Below are 21,526 nucleotides of genomic sequence, written 5' to 3'. Positions count from 1 at the left end.
CCCTTTCTTCTTTCATTCTACCTGCCTGTCTCCCAGCCTGATCTCCAGGAGAAGGCGGCTTGCGGCTCAGCCACCGGTTCACACTGCTGCCCCAGAACCGCAGCGGCTCCCTCCGGCGTGAGGGATCCAAGCCGAACCCACCCCCGGCCTCCGAGGCCTCGCCCAGCTCTGCTGCCCCGCAACCTCCTGCTTGCTGCCTGCCTTCCACCACGGCACTCTGGGTCCCGGCCTGCCGTTCCTTCCACGTGACCTTGGGCCCTGTCTGCTCATCTGTGCAGCGAGAAGTTTGCAGAGATGACGTTGGGGTTTTCTAGCTTCAGCAGCTGGGGTTCTACAGTTTGGCTCCAAGGCCCGACTGCAGCCCTTGGGTCCACGGGGAGACGAGGTGGCTGCCCCTGTGTCTCTATCTGTCTCAGAAACGGGGACGGGAGGGTGAGCTCCCATCCCACCGGATGTCGTGGGGAAAGAGCCCGGGCCGAGGCTGGGGAGGCTTCCGGGCTCGAGTGGTCTGCTGCTTCTGGGAGCCCTGGCAGCCGCAGGACTCAGGATGGAAGAGCTCGTAATTCATCCGGGGGTGCTGGGAGGCTTGAGAAGAGCCACCCCAAATTCTGCACAAGGGGAGCCACTGCCTTCGTGGGAACGGTCCCCGCCTCGGAGGGAGCTGGGGGGCTGTTGCCTCCTCTGTTGCCCCTCTCACCTCTCAGCAGTGACAGTGCCGCTGCCTTACTATAGAAACGTACGAAAAGCCGTTCGATTTCTGGTTTGCTCTGAGCTGGGCGTCCCTTTCAGGGGCACAGCCCTTCCAGCCCAGGAGGAGGCCCCGGGAGGTGACCTCTGTCAGGGAAGCGGGCTCAGGCCACAGCCGGGCCGGGCGGGGCTCTGGGCTGTGCTCACCCGCGGCCTCTCTACCCCCGGCCCCCTCCTGGCTTTGCTGGCCTTCAGAACGGCTGCCAAAGAGAAGACGAGACCCCGGCAGAGGCTTCTCAGTACAGGCCCTGCTGTCCAGACCCTCGTCAGCAGACAGCCCCCTCCCGGAGGGTGGACCCTGAAGGAAGGGCCGGGGGCCTCTGGACAGCACACAGGAAACTCAGCACCACCAGCCAGCTGGCCCTGGGAGGCGCTGGGGGCCGTGGCCAGGAGCGGGCCTTGTGGGCAGAGGGCGGGCCAGAGGGGCCAGTGGAGGGTCAGGAGAGAGAGAGGCTGCTCGAAATGAAAGGAGACACCCAGAGGGGATGGGAGGTAGTGGAAGGGGAGAGCCTGGGGGAAAGGCTGTTAGGATGCATTTACAGCCCCCCAGAAACACTACAAAACACCACGAGGGCCTCAGGGCCCCTGGGTTCCCTGGCAGCTGTGAACCCAGAAGGGGGAGATGCGTGGAGACACCCCCCTCAGCGTGGATGCCTGGGGTTGTCCAGGAGCAGAGATGCCCAGCTGAGCACAGGGACGGCCCCATCTGTGCGTCTTACCTGGGGGTCCCACAGACGCGTGAGGTTTGGGTACAGGTAAAACTGAATTCCTTGGGCGGCCCCAGGCAGCGTCACCCCTCGAATCAACAGGACCACCAGCATGAGGTAAGGGAAGGTGGCTGTGAAGTACACCACCTGGCCAAGGGGCAGAGGAGAAGGTAAGGAACTGGGGCAGCCAGCAGCGGGGGGACGGGGAGGGGGCAGGCGGAGGAGCCGCCAAGCCCACGGCAGAGGTCACCCCTTCTGCGCCCTCCCGCTCCCCCCGCAGCTGCTCAGCACTCAGCCTTCAGCCCTCCCCCCTCCCTCTGTCTCCCTGACACACACCCAGCAAATATCTGCTGAGTGACTGAGCGAACTTAGGCACGCTCCCAGCAAGAAGCTTAGAACAGTGGCAAGGGTCGTCAGGGACAAGAAGCTCTGTCACACATGACCCCTGTCCCCACAGAGCTCACAAGCTTAGCACAACCGGGCAGCCAGCTTAGGAGGGAAGCCTGGTCAGAGGCCGCCAGGGCAGGAGTCCAGGAGAACTCGGGATGCCCTCATGCACTCCAGGGCAACGAGTCTCCCCAGGGTCTCGGGGTGGCTGACAGTCATGTTGAGATTAATAGTCATGACGGAATTGCTTTCCCAAAGAACAGCTGTATGAAACGGGGAGCCGTGAACCGTGTTCAGTGTGCGGTGTGCCCACACGCATGGTGCATTCCAAGATCAGATTCCTCCCCACGTGTCCCTCCTGCCTCCCTCTCTCTGTCCTCTCTCTCTCTCCCCTATTCTAGTTCCCCAAATACCAGAAGGACATACCATTGAATCCAGGAAAGGCACAGAATCAAGGAAGAGAGACATGTGAACTCCTCGTGGGGTCATTCCCTCCCATCCCCGACTAGGTACAACTTGGGGAACCCCTGGGTGGCTGAGCCCCCGGGGGAGCAGGGTGGCCCAGGGAAGGGAGGGGCCTGGGGCCCTCGAACACAGACCTTGCCCGTGGACTTGACCCCCTTCCAGATGCAGAAGTAGCAGATGACCCAGGCAAGCAGGAGGCACAGGGCCAGCTCCCAGCGCAGGGCCCCCAGGTGCTGGATGCCGTCCGAGATCTTCAGGACCCGCCTCCTGGGGAGAGAAGGGTGAGTGACTGCACCTGTGCCGCCGGCCTCAGCTCGGGCAGCGGAGCCGGGCCTCCGGCTCTGGTCCGAAGGCTTGTCGGCTCCTTCACTCTGATCCGTGAGGCTCTGCTTTGCCCAGAGATGGGAGGAGACAGAGAGGAGGCAAAGACAAACTGTTCCCAGGCGGGTTTGCTCTGGCAGGCTGAGGACCAGTTTAACCCGGAGAAGGGGGTGCGAACACGTATTTTCTCAAGCGGAGGGTTAGGACGCTTTGATATGAGGAGCCATGTCTTCGGTGAACGCCAATATTTCGGGGAGGGTCAGTAGAAGCAACACACATGCAGCCGCAGGGGAGGGCGGACCCACATGGCGGGCGGGGTGGGGGGGGGGCGGGGAGCGACGCAGGCCCAGCGCGAGGAGAGCCTCGGAAGAGTCCTGCCCTAACCACAAATACAGGCACGGTGGGAAAAAGCCACTCGGGTGACGGCGCCACCAAAGGAGGAGGCAGAAACTCGTCCCCTGCAGCCCGTGGGGTCCCCAGCCCCGCGCCCGTCTATGGGACACGCCACCCACACTGCGATGGCGCAGGGGCCTCACTTACTCCCAGAACTCGATGACGGGAGAGGTGGCGTTCTCAGAGCTCACGTTCACGGAGCTGCTGGCCCTCTGGAACTCCACGCAGTGCTCTGCCGGGGGTCCAGGGCGGGGCGGGGAGCGAGAGAAACATCACTGGCCAGTATGTAACATGAGCAGAGAGTGGGGCGAAATTTCAGGAGACTGGGAAGCACGGTATCTGGGCTGAAGGTGCCTAAACAAAACAGCCTCATAATAAAACACAAAACGAAACACATAATGACCTCAACAAAGCCACTGCACCCTCTCCCACTTCTCCGGGGTGGAGCCGGGGCGGGGGTGGGTGGGTGTAGCACCTTCTCATTAAAGCGCCATCAGGCGGCCTCAGGAAAGATGCTTTGCACGCCATCAGCTTCAAACATACGAACATTTCTGGGCCACTGTCCTGTAGAGAGTGGCCTTTGAGGAACAATAAGGATGCCTTCTGGGGAAGTGATGCAGCTGAGGGCTAAGAGCACAGGTACAGATCAGAAGACTCTGGCTTGAATCCCTGCCCCCCTCCGGTTATTCGCTGTGTGGCTTTCTAACTCACTTCCGGGGTCTCTAAATGTACACGAGGGGGCTTCCCTGGTGGCGCAGTGATTGGGAGTCCGCCTGCCGATGCAGGGACATGGGTGCGATCCCCGGTCTGGGAAGATCCCACATGCCGTGGAGCAACTAAGCCCGTGCGCCACAACTAATGAGCCTGCGCTCTAGAGCCCGCGAGCCACAACTACTGAGCCCACGCACCTAGAGCCTGTGCTCTGCAACAAGAGAAGCCACCGCAATGAGAAGCCCGAGCACCGAAACGACAACCCAACGTAGCCAAAAATAAATAAATAAATAAATTTAAATAAATAAATGTACATGAGACGATCCCAGTGTAGGACTGATAAGCGGAGACTGCCCGGCACTCCATAAATAGTGGCTTTTAATTACCCGTCTACGACTAGGGACTTTTCACAGTGTTCACACTCTTCTTTACGTTTTATTAGGACAGTAATCCTGGGAAATATGAATAAAGACAGAGAGCGTTTCCCCACTGTGCACACACGAAAGCTGATCTTCTTAGAAATGGCCCGGCATCGCTTGTCTGTGATGACGTGAAGGCTGGGATCCAGCTCAGCAAATTGTGTATGTTCCACCTTCAGAAAATCTGGGATCTGACTCTTCCCGTTACAGGTATGAGCACCAGTCTGGTGCAGGTCACCACGGCTCCCGGCTCCCTGATGGGCCCAGTTTCTGCTCTTGCCTCCAGAGTCAAATCTCCAGAGAGTAGCCAGAGAGGCTTTGCTCAAACTTCAGTCATGCCATGGCTCTGTCATGTCCCAGTTCAGAAACCTCCAAAGGGTTTCCCATCACACTCAGAGAAAGAAGCCCAAACCTCATCGTCGCCTCCAAGGCCCCATTCCATCCACCCCTCTCCTACTGCCCCGCCCCCGCTCACCTGCTCCGGCCACACCTGCCCTGCTGCCCCCTGGATGCCACCCCACTTCTGCACTGCTGCTTCTCCTACCTAGTGTCTGCCTCCACACGCCCTCCTCCTTCAGAGCATGACCCAGCGTCACCTTCTTAGAGATGCCTTCCCCGATGACCCAATTTAAAATCACACCCCACCCCTAAGATTCCCAGTCTCTCTTCCCCGTTTAGTTTTCTGCACAGCAGTGCCTCTAGCATGCCACATGGGATGCACTGATTTTGTTTCTGGTCTGTCTTCTGCCGCTAGAATGAAAGCCACAAGGGTAGGAGCTCTGTTTCTGCACCTTGCATGTCCCCGGTACTTGGAACAGAGCCTGGGGTAGAGCCAGGGCTCCACACACATCTGCCGAACCACGGGATATTAGCAGAGCCCCCTCTCCTCCAAACCGAGTCACTTTCCTTGAAGCCTCAGCACAGCCAAAAGGGCTGTTCCTCTGGACAGGATGGGATGCCCTGTGCTACTCAAGACGCTAGGCTCCGAGGACTCCAGACTCACCAGGAGAAATGCCCCAAAATGTCACGGAGCCAAAGCCCTGGGTATTGAGTTTGCCTCAGAGATGCTCCCCCTGCCAAGTCAGCCGGAAGCACACAGGCCTGATGATGGCCTGAGGCCAAGCCCCCGGGCACCAGAAAGGCAGAAACTTTCTACAAGAGGAACTGCACTGAGACCTGGATAAAATCCCCATCTGAGAAGCTGGCAGGGCGGATTTTAGTGCAGAGAGAGAGAGAGAGAGAGAGAGAGAGACGAGGGAGGGAGGGAAGAAGGAAGGAAGGGAGGAAGGAAAGAAGGCGGAAGGAAGAAAAAACACATAATAAAGAAAATATTAGAATAAAACAGATTTTAAAAACTTGATTCATTCCATGAATATTTTTTGAGAGCTCATGATGCTAAGTGCAAAAGGTGTGTAGAGATGAAGACACCATTTTTGCCCTCAAGATCTTGCAACAAACAGAGGAAAAGCGGGGTGAGTGCCACAGTCAAGGGCCGGGGCCAGTGTAGGCACTAGCAGACACACTTGAGAAGAACCTAGCAGATCTTGGGGTGTCAGGGGCGGTACCTCCAAGATTTGACTTTTCACTTGACAAGTAGTGGGCCAAAGTGGTGACAAGGGAATGAAAGCCTGGAGAGACAGCATCAAATATGAGGGCGAGGGGGCCTTGAACACCAGGATAAACGTGCAAAACCACTTCCCTGGCAAGCAAATAAAAGATTCACACTCTAGCTCAGAACTGAGTAACTTATCTGAACAAGAAAAAGTTCATCATGGCACAGGTAGGGCCTCACTGACAGGCACGAGAGGTGTCTGGACATTGGGAGCAGGACAGTGTCCACCTGCGCGGTCCAGTAGGGCAGTGACCAGCCCCGTGTGGCTATTTACATTAAATTAATTTAAATTAAATAAAAACTTTAAAATTCAGGTCCTCACACGCACTAGCCATGTTTCAAGTACTCGATAGCACATGTAGCCAGTGGCTACCGTGTCAGAGTACAAAGCACATTTCATCACCACAGATGGTTCTTTTGGAAAGCACTACCCTAGAAATTTTTAATTTGTATTTTTAATTGAACATTTTCTTTCAATTCATTAGACTTAGTAGTTCTATCGCCATCGAGGCTCTTGTCTTAAAAGAAAATCACGGGAGAAAATTAATTGCTATGGTAAATTATATTGATGCCATACAAAACAGCTTATCCCTGGTTAAATCCCCATGACTTGGGAGTTGGAAAGGCCTAAAATAGTATCAGAAAGAAGACATGAAGAATAAATAAATGAGAAAATAATATATCCATATATCAAACTAACCACGTTTCAAATCAAATCCATAAAGGGCTAAACTGCACAAAAAGAAGTCAGTTCTATCTTCATAATAACATTGATTCAACACATGAATTTTTTGAAAAAGTCTGTGGTATTTTTCCTGTGATGCTGGTGGACTCTCGCTCTTATCTTTGACATAAGACCTCTGTCACCTCCTTGGCAGATTTCTAGCATGTCCCAGGTGAAGGATGGGGCCTGGGGACCAGGATATGGGGACAATCCCTCTCCTGGTCACCGCAGCAGAGCAGGTGGAGGTGACCTCACCTGTGTTCCAGTCGTGGCGGCAGCTCCCCCAGGGCAGGTCGATGGTTAAGCTGCTGAAGAGGTAGAAGAGGGCCCAGGCCAGGACGATGATGTAGTAGATGTTGAGGAGGATGACGATGGTCTGGGAGGCATAGCCGATACCTGGGCGGAGACACACGGGGCTGGGGACACGGGGCAGGTTTCTGGCTCCGCCCACCCCTGCTCAGGAGAGGGTCTGTGCTCCCCTGTGAGTGTCCTGAGACACGGGGTATGGGGTCTGGGCTCCTGGCTCGCTGCCCCCTCCCGTCGTGCAGCACCCCCAGGCCAGGCCGGGCTTCCTCCCGTCTCCTGCTGCCCTGCCCCGCTGCCTGTACACTCTCATCTGTATGCTGCAAGTTCACTGATTCTAAGCTATCTTACAAATGTGCAAGGCTAACTCCGAGATTCCAACAGCTAATGTTCCCTGGAATTCTATATTTCTGAAATGTAAAAACACGCGTTAAGGGACTTCCCTGGTGGCGCAGTGGTTAAGAATCCGCCTGCCAACGCAGGGGACACGGGTGTGAGCCCTGGTCCGGGAAGATCCCACATGCTGTGGAGCAACTAAGCCCATGCGCCACAACTACTGAGCCTACGCTCTAGAGCCCGCAAACTACAACTGAGCCCGCGAACCACAACTACTGAAGCCCACGCGCCTAGGGCCCGTGCTCCACAACAAGAGAAGCCACTGCAATGAGAAGCCCGTGCACCGCAACGAGGAGTAGTCCCCACTCGCTGCAACTAGAGAAAGCCTGCACACAGCAACGGAGACCCAATGCAACCAAAAAATAAAACTAAAAAAAAAACACGCGTTAAAAGCAGGAAGAGACAGTTCACAGAGGAGCACACACACACAGGCAATGAACATCCTCACAACACACTCATCCTCCCTAATAATCGTAGGTGTGCAAAATGAAAAATGATGAGCTACCATTCTGCACCTGCAACACTAGTGAACATGTTTACAAACGATATAACTCAGTGATTTCCAAACTTGTCCACATAGTAGTAGAATTAATTACCTGGGAATATTTTAAAAATTCCAAAGCCCAGACCAGACCCCAGACCAATTTAATAACAATCTCTGGGGGTGGGGTACAGGCCTCAGGATGTTTGGAAGGTCCTGGGGTGATTCCAGTGTGCAGACAAGTTTGGGAACCAGGGATATAACTCAGAGCTGTTAAAGATACGGAGGAAAGACGCTTACTCAAGTCTGGTGATGTGTACGTCAGCATAACACTTCCATAGAACAACTTAATAAGCATGGTCAAGGGACATCAACTTGGTTGTCCATTTGATCCAGTGATCCTAATCCTGAGAATTTATCCCAAGGAAATAACTCCAAAAACGGGGGGTAAAGGCTACCTCTACGAAGATACATGATAGCAGAATATCCATTTATCAGTGATTGAAAATAAGCAAAAAGCCCAGAACAGAGAATTGTTAAGCAAATTATGATATATCCCCTTGACGGAAGTTTATGCAATCACATGATTGTTGTGTAAAAAATGGAAAATAACACTAACTAAAAAACAGAGGGACTTCCCTGGCTGTCCAGTGATTAAGACTCCGAGCTCCCAGTGCTGGGGAGGGTTCAATCCCTGGTCGGGGAACTAAGATCCCACTTGCCACACAGCGTGGCCCAAAAAAACACAAAAATGACAGAAACTGTGTATATTTCATATTAATAGATATGTAAACTTTATATAGAGAGAAAGAAATAATGAAGTAAATCTCTCCAAACTGGAAACAACCCAAATGTTCTTCAGTGGGTGAATGGTTAAATAAACCATAGGACAACCATTGACACCATGGAATACTGCTCAGTAATGAAAAGGAATGAACTACTGATACAAGAGCAAGCTGGGTGGATCTGAAGGGCATCATGCCGAGTGAAAAAGCCAGTCTCAAAAGGTCACACACTGTATGATTCCATTTATGTAACATTCCCCAAATGACAAAATTATAGAGATAGAGAGCAAGTTAGTGGCTGTCAGAGGTTATAGGGGTGGGGAGGGGAAGGGTTAGTGTGACTATGAAGGGGCAGCAGGATGGAGATCTCCGTGGTCATGGAACAGCGGTGGTGTTTGCACGAATCAATACAAGTGATAGAATTACACAGAATTATACACACACACATACACACACACACACACACACACACACACACACAGCAAGTGCATGGAAATGGGTGCGATCTGAGTAAGGTCTGCGGATTGTACCAATGTCCATTCCCAGGTTTTGATATTGTTCTATATAAGATTTTTACCATTGAGGAAAATGAAAATGTCACTGGGTGAAATGTACACGTGACCTCTCTGGGCTACTTTTGCAACTTTCTGTGAACATATAATTGTTTCAAAATGGAATCTTAAAGAAAATCCTATATAGAGAGAAATGTTGAAATAAAACATCCTAAGTTTTAAATAGCTATTGGGTCAAGATGGTAGAATTAAAAAAATTTTTTTAACATCTTTATTGGAGTATAATTGCTTGACAATGGTATGTTAGTTTCTGCTTTATAACAAGTTAAATCAGCTATACGTATACATATATCCCCATATCTCCACTCTCTTGTGTCTCCTTCCCACCCTCCCTATCCCACCCCTCTAGGTGGTCACAAAGCACCGAGCTAATCTCCCTGTGCTATGTAAACATTTTATCTATTTATTTGGCCACGCCACGCAGCTTGTGGGATCTTAGTTCCTCCACCAGGGATTGAACCTGGGCCCCTGACAGCGAAAGCACAGAGTCCTAACCAGTGGACCGCCAGAGAATTCCAAAGATGGTAGAATTATTATTTTTTTCTCATTAAAATTCTCTTTTTAGGGAATTCCCTGGCAGTAATTCAGTCTTGGGCCCACGGTGGAAGGTTTAACATAAAGACACAGAGTCTTATCTGTATCAGCACTGCTGATACACCACCCAGTTATTCCAAACAAGGTTTATAACCACTAGTGCAGAGACTGTGGAGTCGGGCGCAGAGCTACTCACCCTCAAAGATGGGGCAGATCTTCCTCCAGGCTGTGATGCCCCCCTGGCTGGTGTACTGGCCTAGTGCTGTCTCCAGGAGAAAGACAGGAATGCCACAGGTAAAGAGGAAGATGAGGTAGGGGATGAAAAAGGCACCTGCGGGTGGGAAACAGGCTGTCCATTACGTGGCACTAGCCTCCTTGTGGTCCACGGTCATCTCCCCCCGTTACCACCCCATGCTTCCAGTCAGAATCCCGGGGATGGGGACTGTGCAAAATGGTGGGGACATCTGTCTAGACGTCTGGAACCACGGCAGAGATCAGGTGTCACCAAGTTACTTAGGACCTAGCCAGTCACTTCCTTCACTCTGAAGTTTCCATCTATACCTTCCAAGGTTTGCTCCCCATCAACTTCAGTTGCTGCCCAAATAACACATAGCTTGTGGTCATAGAAGAAGCTCACCGAGTCACAGATATCCAGGAGCATTCCCACAGCCCACAGTCTATAATTTTTGTCAAGGAAATGATTGCTCTCAATGTTAGAGAGGGGCTTTTAGCGGACTGAAATCAGATTTCCCTTAGTAATCCTCTCTGCTTCTGTTTTCACAGTCACTGCCTGAGACAAGTCTACTGATGCCAGAAATGCTGGCATTTGCTCCACCATAGACCTCTATCTGCTGGCAACTGGGCAGGGGAGTTCACAGGAGAGAGTCTCAGGGGGAGAGACGTGCACAGAGAGACCCAAGTGCCTGCAGAGCGTCCCCTATGAGCTTGAGTGCTGGTCAGCACATGCGTGTGAGGACACTACCCAAGGAGAGGAAAGAATCCCTCAAGAAGATAGAGCCTGGTGGTACTCACGCAAGGCTGGGGACATTCCAAAGACTTAAGGAAGAAATGACACCAATTCTATACAAACCCTTGCAGAAAATTTAGAAGCAATTCTTTCCAACTCATTCTACGAAGCTAGCATTACTCTGATAACAAAAGTAGATAAAGACAAGAAAAGAAAACTATAGATCAAACTTTCATGAACATAGATGCAAAATTCTAAACAAAATTTTAGATATCCAACAATATATATAAAAAAAGTAATACATAGTGGAGTTTATCCCTGGAATACAAAGTTGTTTTAACATTCAAAAAAAAATCAGTGGATCATATTAATAAATTTAAAAAGAAAAACCATATAATCATTTCAATAAATGCAGAAAAGTATTTGACCAAATCTAACAGCCATTTCTGATTAAAAAAAAAAAAACTCTCAGCAAGTGATGAATAGAAGGGAATAAAGGGCATCTACAAAACACCTACAGATAACATCATACTTAATGGTGAAAGACTGCTTAACCCCTAAGGTCGAGAGTAAGACAAGGGTGTCCAGTCTTACTATTTACCACTTCTATTCAACATTGGTTCCATCAATATTGATTCTAGTCAAGGCAAGAAGGCAATAAAAGGAATTAAAAGTTATTCCAAATAAAAGTTATTCAGATTAGAAAAGAAGAAATAAAACTGCTTTACTTGCAAATGACATGATTGCCTATGTAGAAAATCCGTTGGAATTTAAAATAGTCAGACTCATAGAATCAGAAAGTAGAATGGTGATTACCAGGGTCTGAGGAAGGGGGAAACAGGGTGATGCTGGCCAAAGGGTATAAAGTTTCAGTTTTGCAAAATGAATGAATCCTAGATATCCACTTTAACCATAGTGCCCACAGTGAACAATATTGAATTGTTTTCTTAAAATTGTGCTAAGAAGGTAAATCTTATGTTGTGTTCTTATCACACACAAAAAATTAAAATGAAAAAAAGAGGACAGAAGGAAACTTTTGGACGTGATGGATATGTTTATGACATTGATTGTGGTGATGGTTTCACAAGTATATGTTTACCTCCAAACTCATCAAGTGGCATACATTAAATGTGTACAGCTTTTTGCACATTAGTCATACCTCAATGAAGTGTATTTAAAAAGAAAAGAAAGAAAATCCTTCGGAATGTACCAAAGAGCTGCTAGAATAAATAAGTTAATTTAGTGAGGTTACAAGATATAAGATCAGCATAAAAAATCAATTGCATTTCTTCTACTAGCGCAAGCAATTATAAATTACAATTTAACAAATAATACCATTATAACAGCATCAAAGAGATGAACTATTTAGGAATAAATTTGACAAAAGATGTGTACACTCATAACTGCAAAACATTGCTGAGAGGAATGAAAGAAGACCGAAATAAATGGTGAGGCATACCATGTTCATGGGTCAGAAGACTCAATATTATTAAGATGTCAGTTCTTCCCAGATTAATCAATAGATTCACTGTAATCCCAATCAAAATCCCAGCAGACTTTTTCGTAGAAACTGACAAACGGATTCTAAAGTTCATATGAAAATGCAAAGAACCTAAAATAGCCAAATGACTTTGAAAAAGAAGAACTAAGTTTTAGGCTTACCTCTACCTTATTTTCATATTATTATAAAGATACAGTAATTAAAACAGTGTGGTTTTGGTGTCAAAATAAACAAACAGATCGACAGAACAGAATAGAGTCCAGCAACAGGGCCATGCACATTTGGACAACTGATTTTTGACAAAGGTGTAAAGGCAATTCATTGGAGAAAGGATAGTCTTTTTAATAAATGATGCTAGAACAAGTAGATATACATACACACAAAAAATGAATTTCAATCCATACCTTCATTTTATACAAATATTAACCCAAAATGGATGGTAGACCTAAGTGTGAAACCTAAAACTATAAAACTTCTAGAAGAAAATATATGAGACCTTGGGTTAAGCAAAGATTTCTTTCATGTGACATCAAAAACATGAGTCATAAAAGAATAAATTCATAAACTGCACTTCATCAGAATTTGAAACTTCTGCTTTTCAAAAGACATTGTCAAGCAAAGGAAAAATATAAGACAGAATGAGAAAAAAAATTGCAAAATGCATATCTGATAAAAGACTTGTATCCAGAATATATGAAGAAGTAGCAAAATTCAATAGTAAGAAAACAAACGACCTTTTTTTTTTTTTTTTTTTTTTGCGGTACGCGGGCCTCTCACTCTCATGGCCTCTCCCGCTGCGGAGCACAGGCTCCGGACTCCGGACGCGCAGACTCAGCAGCCATGGCTCACGGGCCCAGCCGCTCCACGGCATGTGAGATCTTCCCGGACCGGGGCACAAACCCGTGTCCCCTGCAACGGCAGGCGGACTCTCAACCACTGTGCCACCAGGGAAGCCCTATTTTTTTTAATGGTCAAAAGATTTGAACAGGTTTTCACCAAAAAAGATATGTGGGCTACAAATAAGCACATGAAATGATGTTCAACATCATTAGTCAATATAAATTTAAGTGACAATGAGGTAATGTTTGCACCAATTAGAAAAGTTAAAATTAAAAAGACAGACCAAGTATCGGTAAAGTTGTGGAAAAGCTGGCACTCAGATACGCTGCTGGCAGGAAGGTAAAAATGGTACAGCCATGTTGGAAAAGTGTTCCACAGTTTCTTAAAAAGTTAAAGGTGCCGCTATCATATAATCCCGCCATTCCACACTTCAGTGTTCCCTCAAAGGAGATGAAAGCACATGTTTATACAAAGGTTTGTACACAAAAGTTCTTAGCAGTTTCATCTGTAATAGCTAAAGCCTGGAAACAACCCAAATGTCCATCAACAGGCGAAGAGATAAATTGTAGTACATCCATATAATGGACTACTACCCAGTAATAACAAGAAAGGAACTACTGAGACATGAAAAAGATGGATGAATCTCAAAGTAATTATGCTGAGGGATAGAAGCCAAGTAAAGTATATACTGCATGATTCCATTTATAGAAAATTATAAGAAATGCAAACTACTATATAGTTTGGAAACAACCTGGAAAACTAGGCCTGGAAACGACCTAAGCGTCCCTCAACAGATGCATGGATAAAGAAAATGCTATATGTGTAATGGAATATTATCCGGCCATAAGAAAAGAAGAAATTCTGCGTTTTGCAGCCACATGGATGGACCTCGAGGGTATTAGGCTAAGTGAAATAAGTCACAGAGAGAAAGTACATACTGCACGTCCTCTCCTATGTGTGGAATTCATAGAGGCAGAGAGCAGAATGGTGATTACCAGAGGCTGGGGGTGTGAGGAATGCAGACATGTTGGTCAAACTTCGTTATAAGATAAACAATTTCTGGGGATGTAACATACAGCATGGTGGTTGCAGTGAACTATACTGTCTTATATAGTTGAAAGTTCTTAAGAGAGTAGATCTTAAGTGTTATCACCACCAAAAAAAAAGGTAATTATATGAAGGAATGAAGGTGTTAACTAACCTTACTGTGGTAATCATTTTGCAATACATACATGTATTAAATCATCATGTTCTACACCTAAACTTACTATCCATAATATATCAATAAAGCTGGAAAATAGTTATATTTTTAAAAAACAAAACAGGTTTTTGGTTGCATTGGGATGGGGTAGCAGAGGTCAGGGGTGGGAGAGAGGGAAGGAGGAAATTTGGGGGAGTGATGGATACCTTCATTATCTTGATAGTGGTGATGGTTTCAAGGGCGTGTACCTATGTCGAAACTTATCCAACTGTACACTTCAAATGTGTGCAAGTTGTTGTAAGCCAATTATACCGTCATAAAATTGCTAAAACAAAAGTTAGTGGGGAATAGGCTTCTCCAGCTCTTTGCCTCTAGTCCACGCATCCGTAATTCAGGCACTGAAGGAAACGCTTGGTGACCACAAGGGCAAAGAAATATCGTAAACAATTCAGGCACGTGAGTAGATAAATCAGCCCAAGGCTTGCTGGGCAGGAAGGGGCAATTAGGGAAGAGAGAACCCAGTAGCTGATATGAACAGTCCTGCTGGGAGCTGGAAACATCGCAGAGAGAGAGAGAGAGAAGACAGGGGGCAGGGGGGAGAGTTTTCAGCCTGGCTCAAGCCCCTCATCCCCATCTTTGTGCCACCTGCTCTTCCCCAGTGAACCGAGCCAATGTTTAACCGCACTGGGTCCAGTGGTCAGTCTGCGCCCCTCCCCCTCTGCCTCCTTGAGCTCCTGGGCAGCTGGCCAGAGGGGACAAGGTCCACACCCGCCAGGCCGAGTCACTGGCCCCAAACCGGGGAGGGAGTTAGGGACGAGATAAAGCCCAGGTGCCCACCAGGGAGTCCTGGGGCACTGCCTCTTTCCCCACCCAAGCCCCAGTCACCACCACTCAAAGATGGAGCCACTCCTGGAGACGGAGGATGGAGTCAGTTATCTGCTCCCCAAATCCCCCGTTTAGTCTCCTTGCCCAAATTCTAAAATGTCCTGGCATTTTTCCCCATGGGATGGGAGAGACCACATGCCCATCCTGGAAAGGAATCATTCTGCTGGACACCCTTCTCGATAGGAACACATTCTGTGGCGTCACCTGTAAGGCTCCAGGTGACATTTTTTTAGGACAAACTGACGATATGCCACATGAGCAGCACAGCAGTGAACATGCATGACTATTACGAGCTGTAATCAACACTGCTGGACCAATACTTGCCATTGCTTCATTAACTAAAAGTGGTGACCAGTTGTCACGTACTCATAAAACAACTGCGACTCTTACATGAAGAAAAACGCTCCTTGTTTCTCTTCGTTCTTTAGTATATCTACGGACAACCTCAGGGCAAACGGGGGCCATCTAATGCCCTTGACATTGGTGTCCCCATGCTCCCTCTCCCTGACATCCAGAGGTGGGCTTTACTTGGCTATGGCCCTTCCCTCTAAGATCCCGGCTTTGAGAGGTCCAGCTGTAGCCTCACGTGGGTCTCCAGCCCCAGGCAGCCTGGGTGTTGGGCAACTCAGTCTGCCGGTAGCCGGGGTCCAGGGAGCTGGAGGGCTTCCGGCTGAAGGCCCAGGTTCCGAAGCAGCCAGGACGTGGGTATTTGGGCAGAGCCACCAGTTATGTGAGGAAGAAGGACATCAAGGAGACTCCAAGCTTCTTAGCCTTGTAACCAGTCTGCTTCCCCCCTTAGTCCCCTGCAATCAGTTCTCAACACAGCAGCCAGACAGTGTACAAGTGTAAGATTGGCCCCTCTGCTCAAACCCCTGGCCCGCCTCCCCATCACTGGAGGGAAAGCCAGAGTCTCACAGTGGCTGACAAGCCCTGGGTGACCTGCCCCCCCAAAATGACTCCCCTCCAGTGGCTCCCCAAACACGCCAGCCAACCTCCTGCTTTAGGGCCATTAACACCTGTTTCCTCTGCCTGGAGCACTTTCCCCCTAATATCCACGTGGCCGGCTCTCACTCACCGGCAAGACTTCACTCTAACGTTCTCGGTGTGGTGGCCCGCAGCCCCCCTCCTGTGGCACTCAGGAACTTCTGATATGCTATGTAATTTTCTTGTTTACTGTGTTTATTGTTTATAAACAATAGGAGTGTAAGCCCCACAAGGACAGGGAAGGGGTCTGTTCTGTTTATAGATTATCACAACAACTCGGAATAATTCCTGGCAGGTGGTGGGTCCACAGTAAGTCACTGTCGTTGGGTGACACAGTCCGGGCTTGGTTGGCCTGACTGTCGAAAGCCATGGGGAGGGGGGTGGGCAGGTGCTCGGGGTAGACTGGCCACAAGGCCTGGACGGCAGGGAGGGCGTTTATCTAGGAGGTGGCTGAGGCGGGCGCCCCCTGCACCCGTCTCCTGATGGACGCTGATTTTAGACAGGCTTCTTGGTACCATTTTCTCAGCATCTCTGGTTTTCGACTACAGTGTTTCACCGTTTCCCTGTTCTTCTATCATATGCTTGCCTCAGCCTTTTCCCTGCTCCGGGACTCACTTCTATTAGGATTTACCAAACGTTAAAGCTGGAAGGAACCGCAGAAGATATCACTTATATTTTTAGATTGGAACTGAAATTACGCTTTGGGGACGTTTTCCTCCCTGACTTCCCCACCAAACAAACATTAATGATAATAAAGTCCCGAGTTTATCCCCCCAGCCAAGCACAAAAGTGGCTACTTACAGCTATGAAGTTCAAGGAAGGGCCCAGAAAAAAGCAGGCTGATGACACCCGTGACCCCAGCACCCTCCTGCAGAAGCTGCTCAGAACGTCCCTCTCGCCCCCAGGAGTCCAAGCCCCAATCTGAGAACCACGGGTTTAAACAAAATCACTAAAGCAGGAGGATGGGGTCAAACCAACCTAGACGGTCTCCGTCCTCCCCACCCCCTTCCCCATGTCGGCAGTGAAGGGTCCTGTCATAAGGAGGCCTCCGTCCCCTCTCGACAAAGAGACGAGAAGGTGACGAGATGAAGTGTGGGACCCGTGCTCTGGGGGGAGGGGACGAGGGGTAAAGGGGACAGAAAGGTTGAGCCTCTGGGAACACCAAAACCCGGAAAAGCGGGCCTGTCTGGGCCCCTCTACAGGCCACACGGGTCCCGGGTTTGTCCCCTTCACACTGGCAGGGGCGCCTCCCGCGTGTCCACCCGGTGGCCCTGGCTGACTCATGCCCTTCAGAGCAAACCCGGGCATCGGCCTCGGGCCCGGCCCCAGAGCCCCTCCGAGCACTTCCTCCAGCTGCTGTTGTCCATCAAGGAGAGAGAAGAGGAAGCCTGAGGCCTTGTGCCCTATCGGGGAAGAGACCGGGGTGCTGGCCTAAGGATTCCGCGGACCGTTCCGTGAGCCCCGAAACGGCTCGTGGGGACCGGCGTGCTGGAGGGCAGGCTCTTCCCGGCACGAGGTGGCCACCCTCCTGCCTCTGGTCCCCCCGAAGCACCCACGTGAGGAACCAGGGGCCGTGGACACGCTTGCTCCCGGCCTGCCTTTCCCCCGAGACACGGCCACACCTCCCTGGGCCGCACAAGCCTACACAGAGCCCCGGGGCGGAGCTCAGACGTAGGCCTCCCCTCGACAGGATGACCCCGTGTGCCCTGCCCAGGCCCTCCTCAGCCCAGTGGTTGGCACCAAGCCTGGGACCCCTCTCCCACCTCTTCGTGCCACTCCTGCTAATTCCCCAGCCACCCTCACCCAATTCCTGAGAGGCTTGGGGAAAGCGGCTCACCTCCCGACCTTCCTGCCGCGTGAGGAGCTAAGCTGGTTACCGGGTTCCAGACACGGAGCCCCAAGGCCCGGCTTAGCCCCCAGACTCCTTCTCCTGCCTGAACGACAAGCCCCATCCCTCCGCCCTCGGGCCTAAATGTCTGAACAAGCCGGCGGAGGGTCCAGGGCTGGGTCGGGACCTCCCTCCTTCCCTCGCAACGTCAGCCGAGCAAAGTCCTGCGGCTTCAGGCTGCCGGCCAGGAAGTCTTGTGGAGAGGGAACACATCAGCCCATTCCCACCCCTCTGGAAAAATACAAGTTAGCCTCCAACCCCACGGCCAATCCCCGGTTGCCACAATCCTGAAAGTAAGATTATGGGCTCAGAGCACCTGTGTGTCACCCCCTTCCCATGCTCCCTCTTCCACCCCGCATCCTGGGCTTTATCTCCCCAAAACCACTGAGACTGGCTCACACACGGAGGCCCCCACACCCCACAAAGGGGTAGGTGTGGCATTAGGGTTCCCTCCAGGCCTCGTGGCCCACAGAACTCCCACCCCCTCGGCCTGCCCCCGTGACCCACCTTGGCGTTTCCCCTCCTCTAGCGCAGGCTGCAGCCTCCCATAAAACCAGCCCTGGGAGCCCAGCCCCGCTAAGCTCTACCCACCAACGAGGGGACCTTCCGAGCCCACTGCTCGGCCAGAGCACTTCAGCACCCGGCAAATCCCTCTGGGGCTCCCCAGAGGCCCAGGAGTGCCTGAAGGAGAGTCCCCGGTGGGAAAGTGACCAGCAACAGGGGCAGCGGAGTGGCTGCAGCGCCTGGAATGGCGGAGAATGAGAGGCAGGAGAGACGCAGGAAAGAGTTAGAGTTCATGCTCCCCCCACACACATTTCAGTGGGAAAATCTTAAAGGAAGAGCCACTGGTATCAAAGGTGACACATGGGGGGACACATGTCACAGAGCAGGGGGAGGACAGGAAGTCACGGCTACGGAGTCTCGAGACCTCATGGGACAGTTGGGTGCCGACATCCTCTTCAGCATAGCTACCGTTCGTTAGGCCCTTTGCACACGTGACCTCTACGCGTTACAACAGCCTTGAAGGGCAGGTAGAACTATCTCCGTTGACAGCATTTACCTGAGCTCCCAAGGTAAGGCTTGCCTGAGATTACAGGGCGTAAGTAGCAGAGGCAGAACCCAAACTCCCATCCGTCTGGTTCCCAGCCTATACCCGTGTTTCTCTGAAGCCACAATAGGGACCCCCCAGGAAGTCACCCCTCTGTCTAGGTGTCTCTCCTGCAGTGCCCTGATGGCCTTTCCAACTCCATTATCCTCTGCGTCCATGGGACTCCCCAGAGGGCAGTAAGTGCGTGAGATGGAGACAGCCTTGGGGTGGGGGGGGCGAGGGTGACGCAGTGGGTCTCACCTCCCCCGTTTTTGTAGCAGAGGTAGGGAAACCTCCAGACGTTGCCCAGCCCGATGATCTCCCCGGCCACAGACAGCACGAACTCCATCTTGTTGTTCCAGTGCCCCCGCTGCAGGCCGCCAGCCTCCTCCGCCTTTTCCATGCCTGGGCACACTGGTTTTGTCTCTCCATTACTGGTTGTGCTCGAGACCCTGCTATCCATTCCACCTGGAAAACAAGCAGGGCGCTCCGTTACTGCTGGGAAGCCTGGAAGGAAAGCTGCCCCCTTCCTTCGCCAGGAACTTCCCGAGGGAATAGAGCCCTGGAAGAGATGAATCCTACTCCTGTCCGCAGATCCACGTCCTCCTTAGCATCTCTTGCTGGGAAAGGCTGGGTAACAGCTGCTGAGAGTATATATCCCTTTCATGTGTCAGGAAGAAAGTGTTGATCCTGAGCCACAGACACTTCTCCCCTAGAAGGTTCCTTGGGTGGGGCTTGTGGACATGGGGTGTTCATGTGCCCCAGGTTGTCGGAGTTCTCCCTTCCACCCTACAGCCAGCTTCGTCTGCATTAGCATGTGCCTCAGTTTCTCCATTCCATGTATGGGGACAGTCACAAGGATAGGAGTTGAATGTATCCTCAAAGTCACCAATTTCCCTTTTGGGAATTTACCCTAAAGAAATAATTGCGGTGGTTGGTAAAGATTCAGCACTGAGGAAGTCCACTGTTTATAACAGCCAAATATTGGAAAGTATATAAATGTTCAGAAACAGTAAATAGGTTAATAAATTAAGGCACGTACGATGGACTACTATAGAATCATGAAAAAATGTGTTACAGAAGAAAGTGTAGTGAAATGAAAAGTTGTTCACAATGTGTGAAGTGAAAAGTTAGGACATAGCACACATGACACGATTTTGCTGGGAAGATACCTTATAAAGCATTTGTATGCATGAAGATTAGGATATCCGCCAGTGGATGGGCTATAGGCATGTTTTCCTTATCTATATTTTCTACATTTTCATCGAAGAACATGTTTTATTTTGTAATAGGAAAATAAATGTCAGTATTTTTGGATCCCTGCAAGGGGGTGAGGTGAGAGTGGTTGAGCGGGACCAAGCACTCTGCGTAAGATGAGCTAACTTTTGGCCGCACATACGGCATGGGGGATCTCAGTTCCACGACCAGGGATCGAACCCGTGCCCCCGTCCCCGACTGGGAGCACAGAGTCTTAACCGCTGGACCACCAGGGAAGTCCCGAACTCTGGGCTCTTTTTCTTTTTTGGTGGTGGCCGGTGCACGACTCTATTAAGTAGAGAAGGCAACATAAAATGAATACAGAGCCGTAGTGCTGCACCCTTCCTGGCCCTTTCCTAGACTCGTACTGGGATTGAGGATGCGACTGGATGTGGCCCACGTTCAGTGAACAGCTACTGTAGACTAAGTGCTTTACATATAGTTATCTCGTTCAATCCACACAGCTCTGAGACGTGAGCAGTATTCCCTCTGCTTTGTAAGCAGGAAGCTGCGGTTCAGAGAGGCTGGGTGACACGGGTGCGGCCGTGTGGCACAGCCGGGACCTGAGCCCACGCTGCCTTGCTTGTTCACTTATCTCCCGCAGTCATACTGGCTGGTGGGTCTAGCGTAAGCATCCCCGACTGTATACGGCGGCCCCCTCTCTGGAGAAGTGGGTACACGCACTTCTTTCTACTCCCCGAGAAACGTTCGCATGAACACAATTTTCTCACAGGAGCCCCAACTGGCCACAGATTCTCCTGTGGCTCTGCCTTCCCAGCGGGGCTTCCCCGAGGGATCCAGAAAGTCAGAGGGAGGTCAGGAACATATTGCGTATTTGATAAATGAATGGGCTTCAAAGACTGTGGGTTAAGAAGGAGAAACCCAAGCAGCTGGCCCTCAGAAGCTTCCCCAGTCCTTTTGAGAAGGTCTCCTCATGTCTTGTGCAGGTTCTGGGGCTGATGGATGTCTTCCAATGATAAAGCACCATCTCCCTCACTTCTCCATTTCCCCAGACCCTAGAAGAACAGACCCCTAGGGGCCCCTGGGTCCCTTAGCCGCGCTGGGTACCAGTCCTCAGAGCAGCATCGTGCGACTGAAGGACAAGCCTGGGTTCAAATCATAGCTCTGCACCAGAGACCACACGACTTCAAGGAAGTGAATTAATTACTCTGAGCCTCAGTTTGTGCGTCTGTAAAAGCGAGGGTGACGGGATACACTTAGCCATGAAGATTAAATGAGGATATATATATATATATATATATATATATATGCACTTCATAGTATAACAGGCACTCAAATTTTTATTTTCTTTTAATCCTGTCAAAAGTTTTATGTTCTTTCAACTTTCAATCTTGTCTC

General features: G+C 50.4%; 1 protein-coding gene across 1 annotated transcript in view; it reads right to left on the bottom strand.

Moving 5' to 3' along the window:
- The window catches only part of SLC6A13 (solute carrier family 6 member 13), a 28,687-nt gene extending 10,773 nt beyond the window's left edge, over window positions 1-17,914 (bottom strand). The window contains exons 1-6 of the mRNA XM_082666601.1: window positions 17,773-17,914; window positions 9,754-9,888; window positions 6,742-6,882; window positions 3,168-3,252; window positions 2,441-2,573; window positions 1,467-1,601 (exon numbers count right to left, since the gene is read on the bottom strand). Coding sequence (XP_082522727.1) covers window positions 1,467-1,601; window positions 2,441-2,573; window positions 3,168-3,252; window positions 6,742-6,882; window positions 9,754-9,888; window positions 17,773-17,887 — 744 coding nt within the window. The 5' untranslated portion in view covers window positions 17,888-17,914. The remainder of the gene's footprint in view (window positions 1-1,466; window positions 1,602-2,440; window positions 2,574-3,167; window positions 3,253-6,741; window positions 6,883-9,753; window positions 9,889-17,772) is intronic.
- Window positions 17,915-21,526: the final 3,612 nt, after the last annotated feature.

The sequence above is a fragment of the Grampus griseus genome (assembly GCF_964374135.1).
Source record: "Grampus griseus genome assembly, chromosome: 11".
Classification (NCBI taxonomy): Eukaryota; Metazoa; Chordata; class Mammalia; order Artiodactyla; family Delphinidae; genus Grampus; species Grampus griseus.
This window is presented reverse-complemented; position numbering and strand designations above follow the sequence as displayed.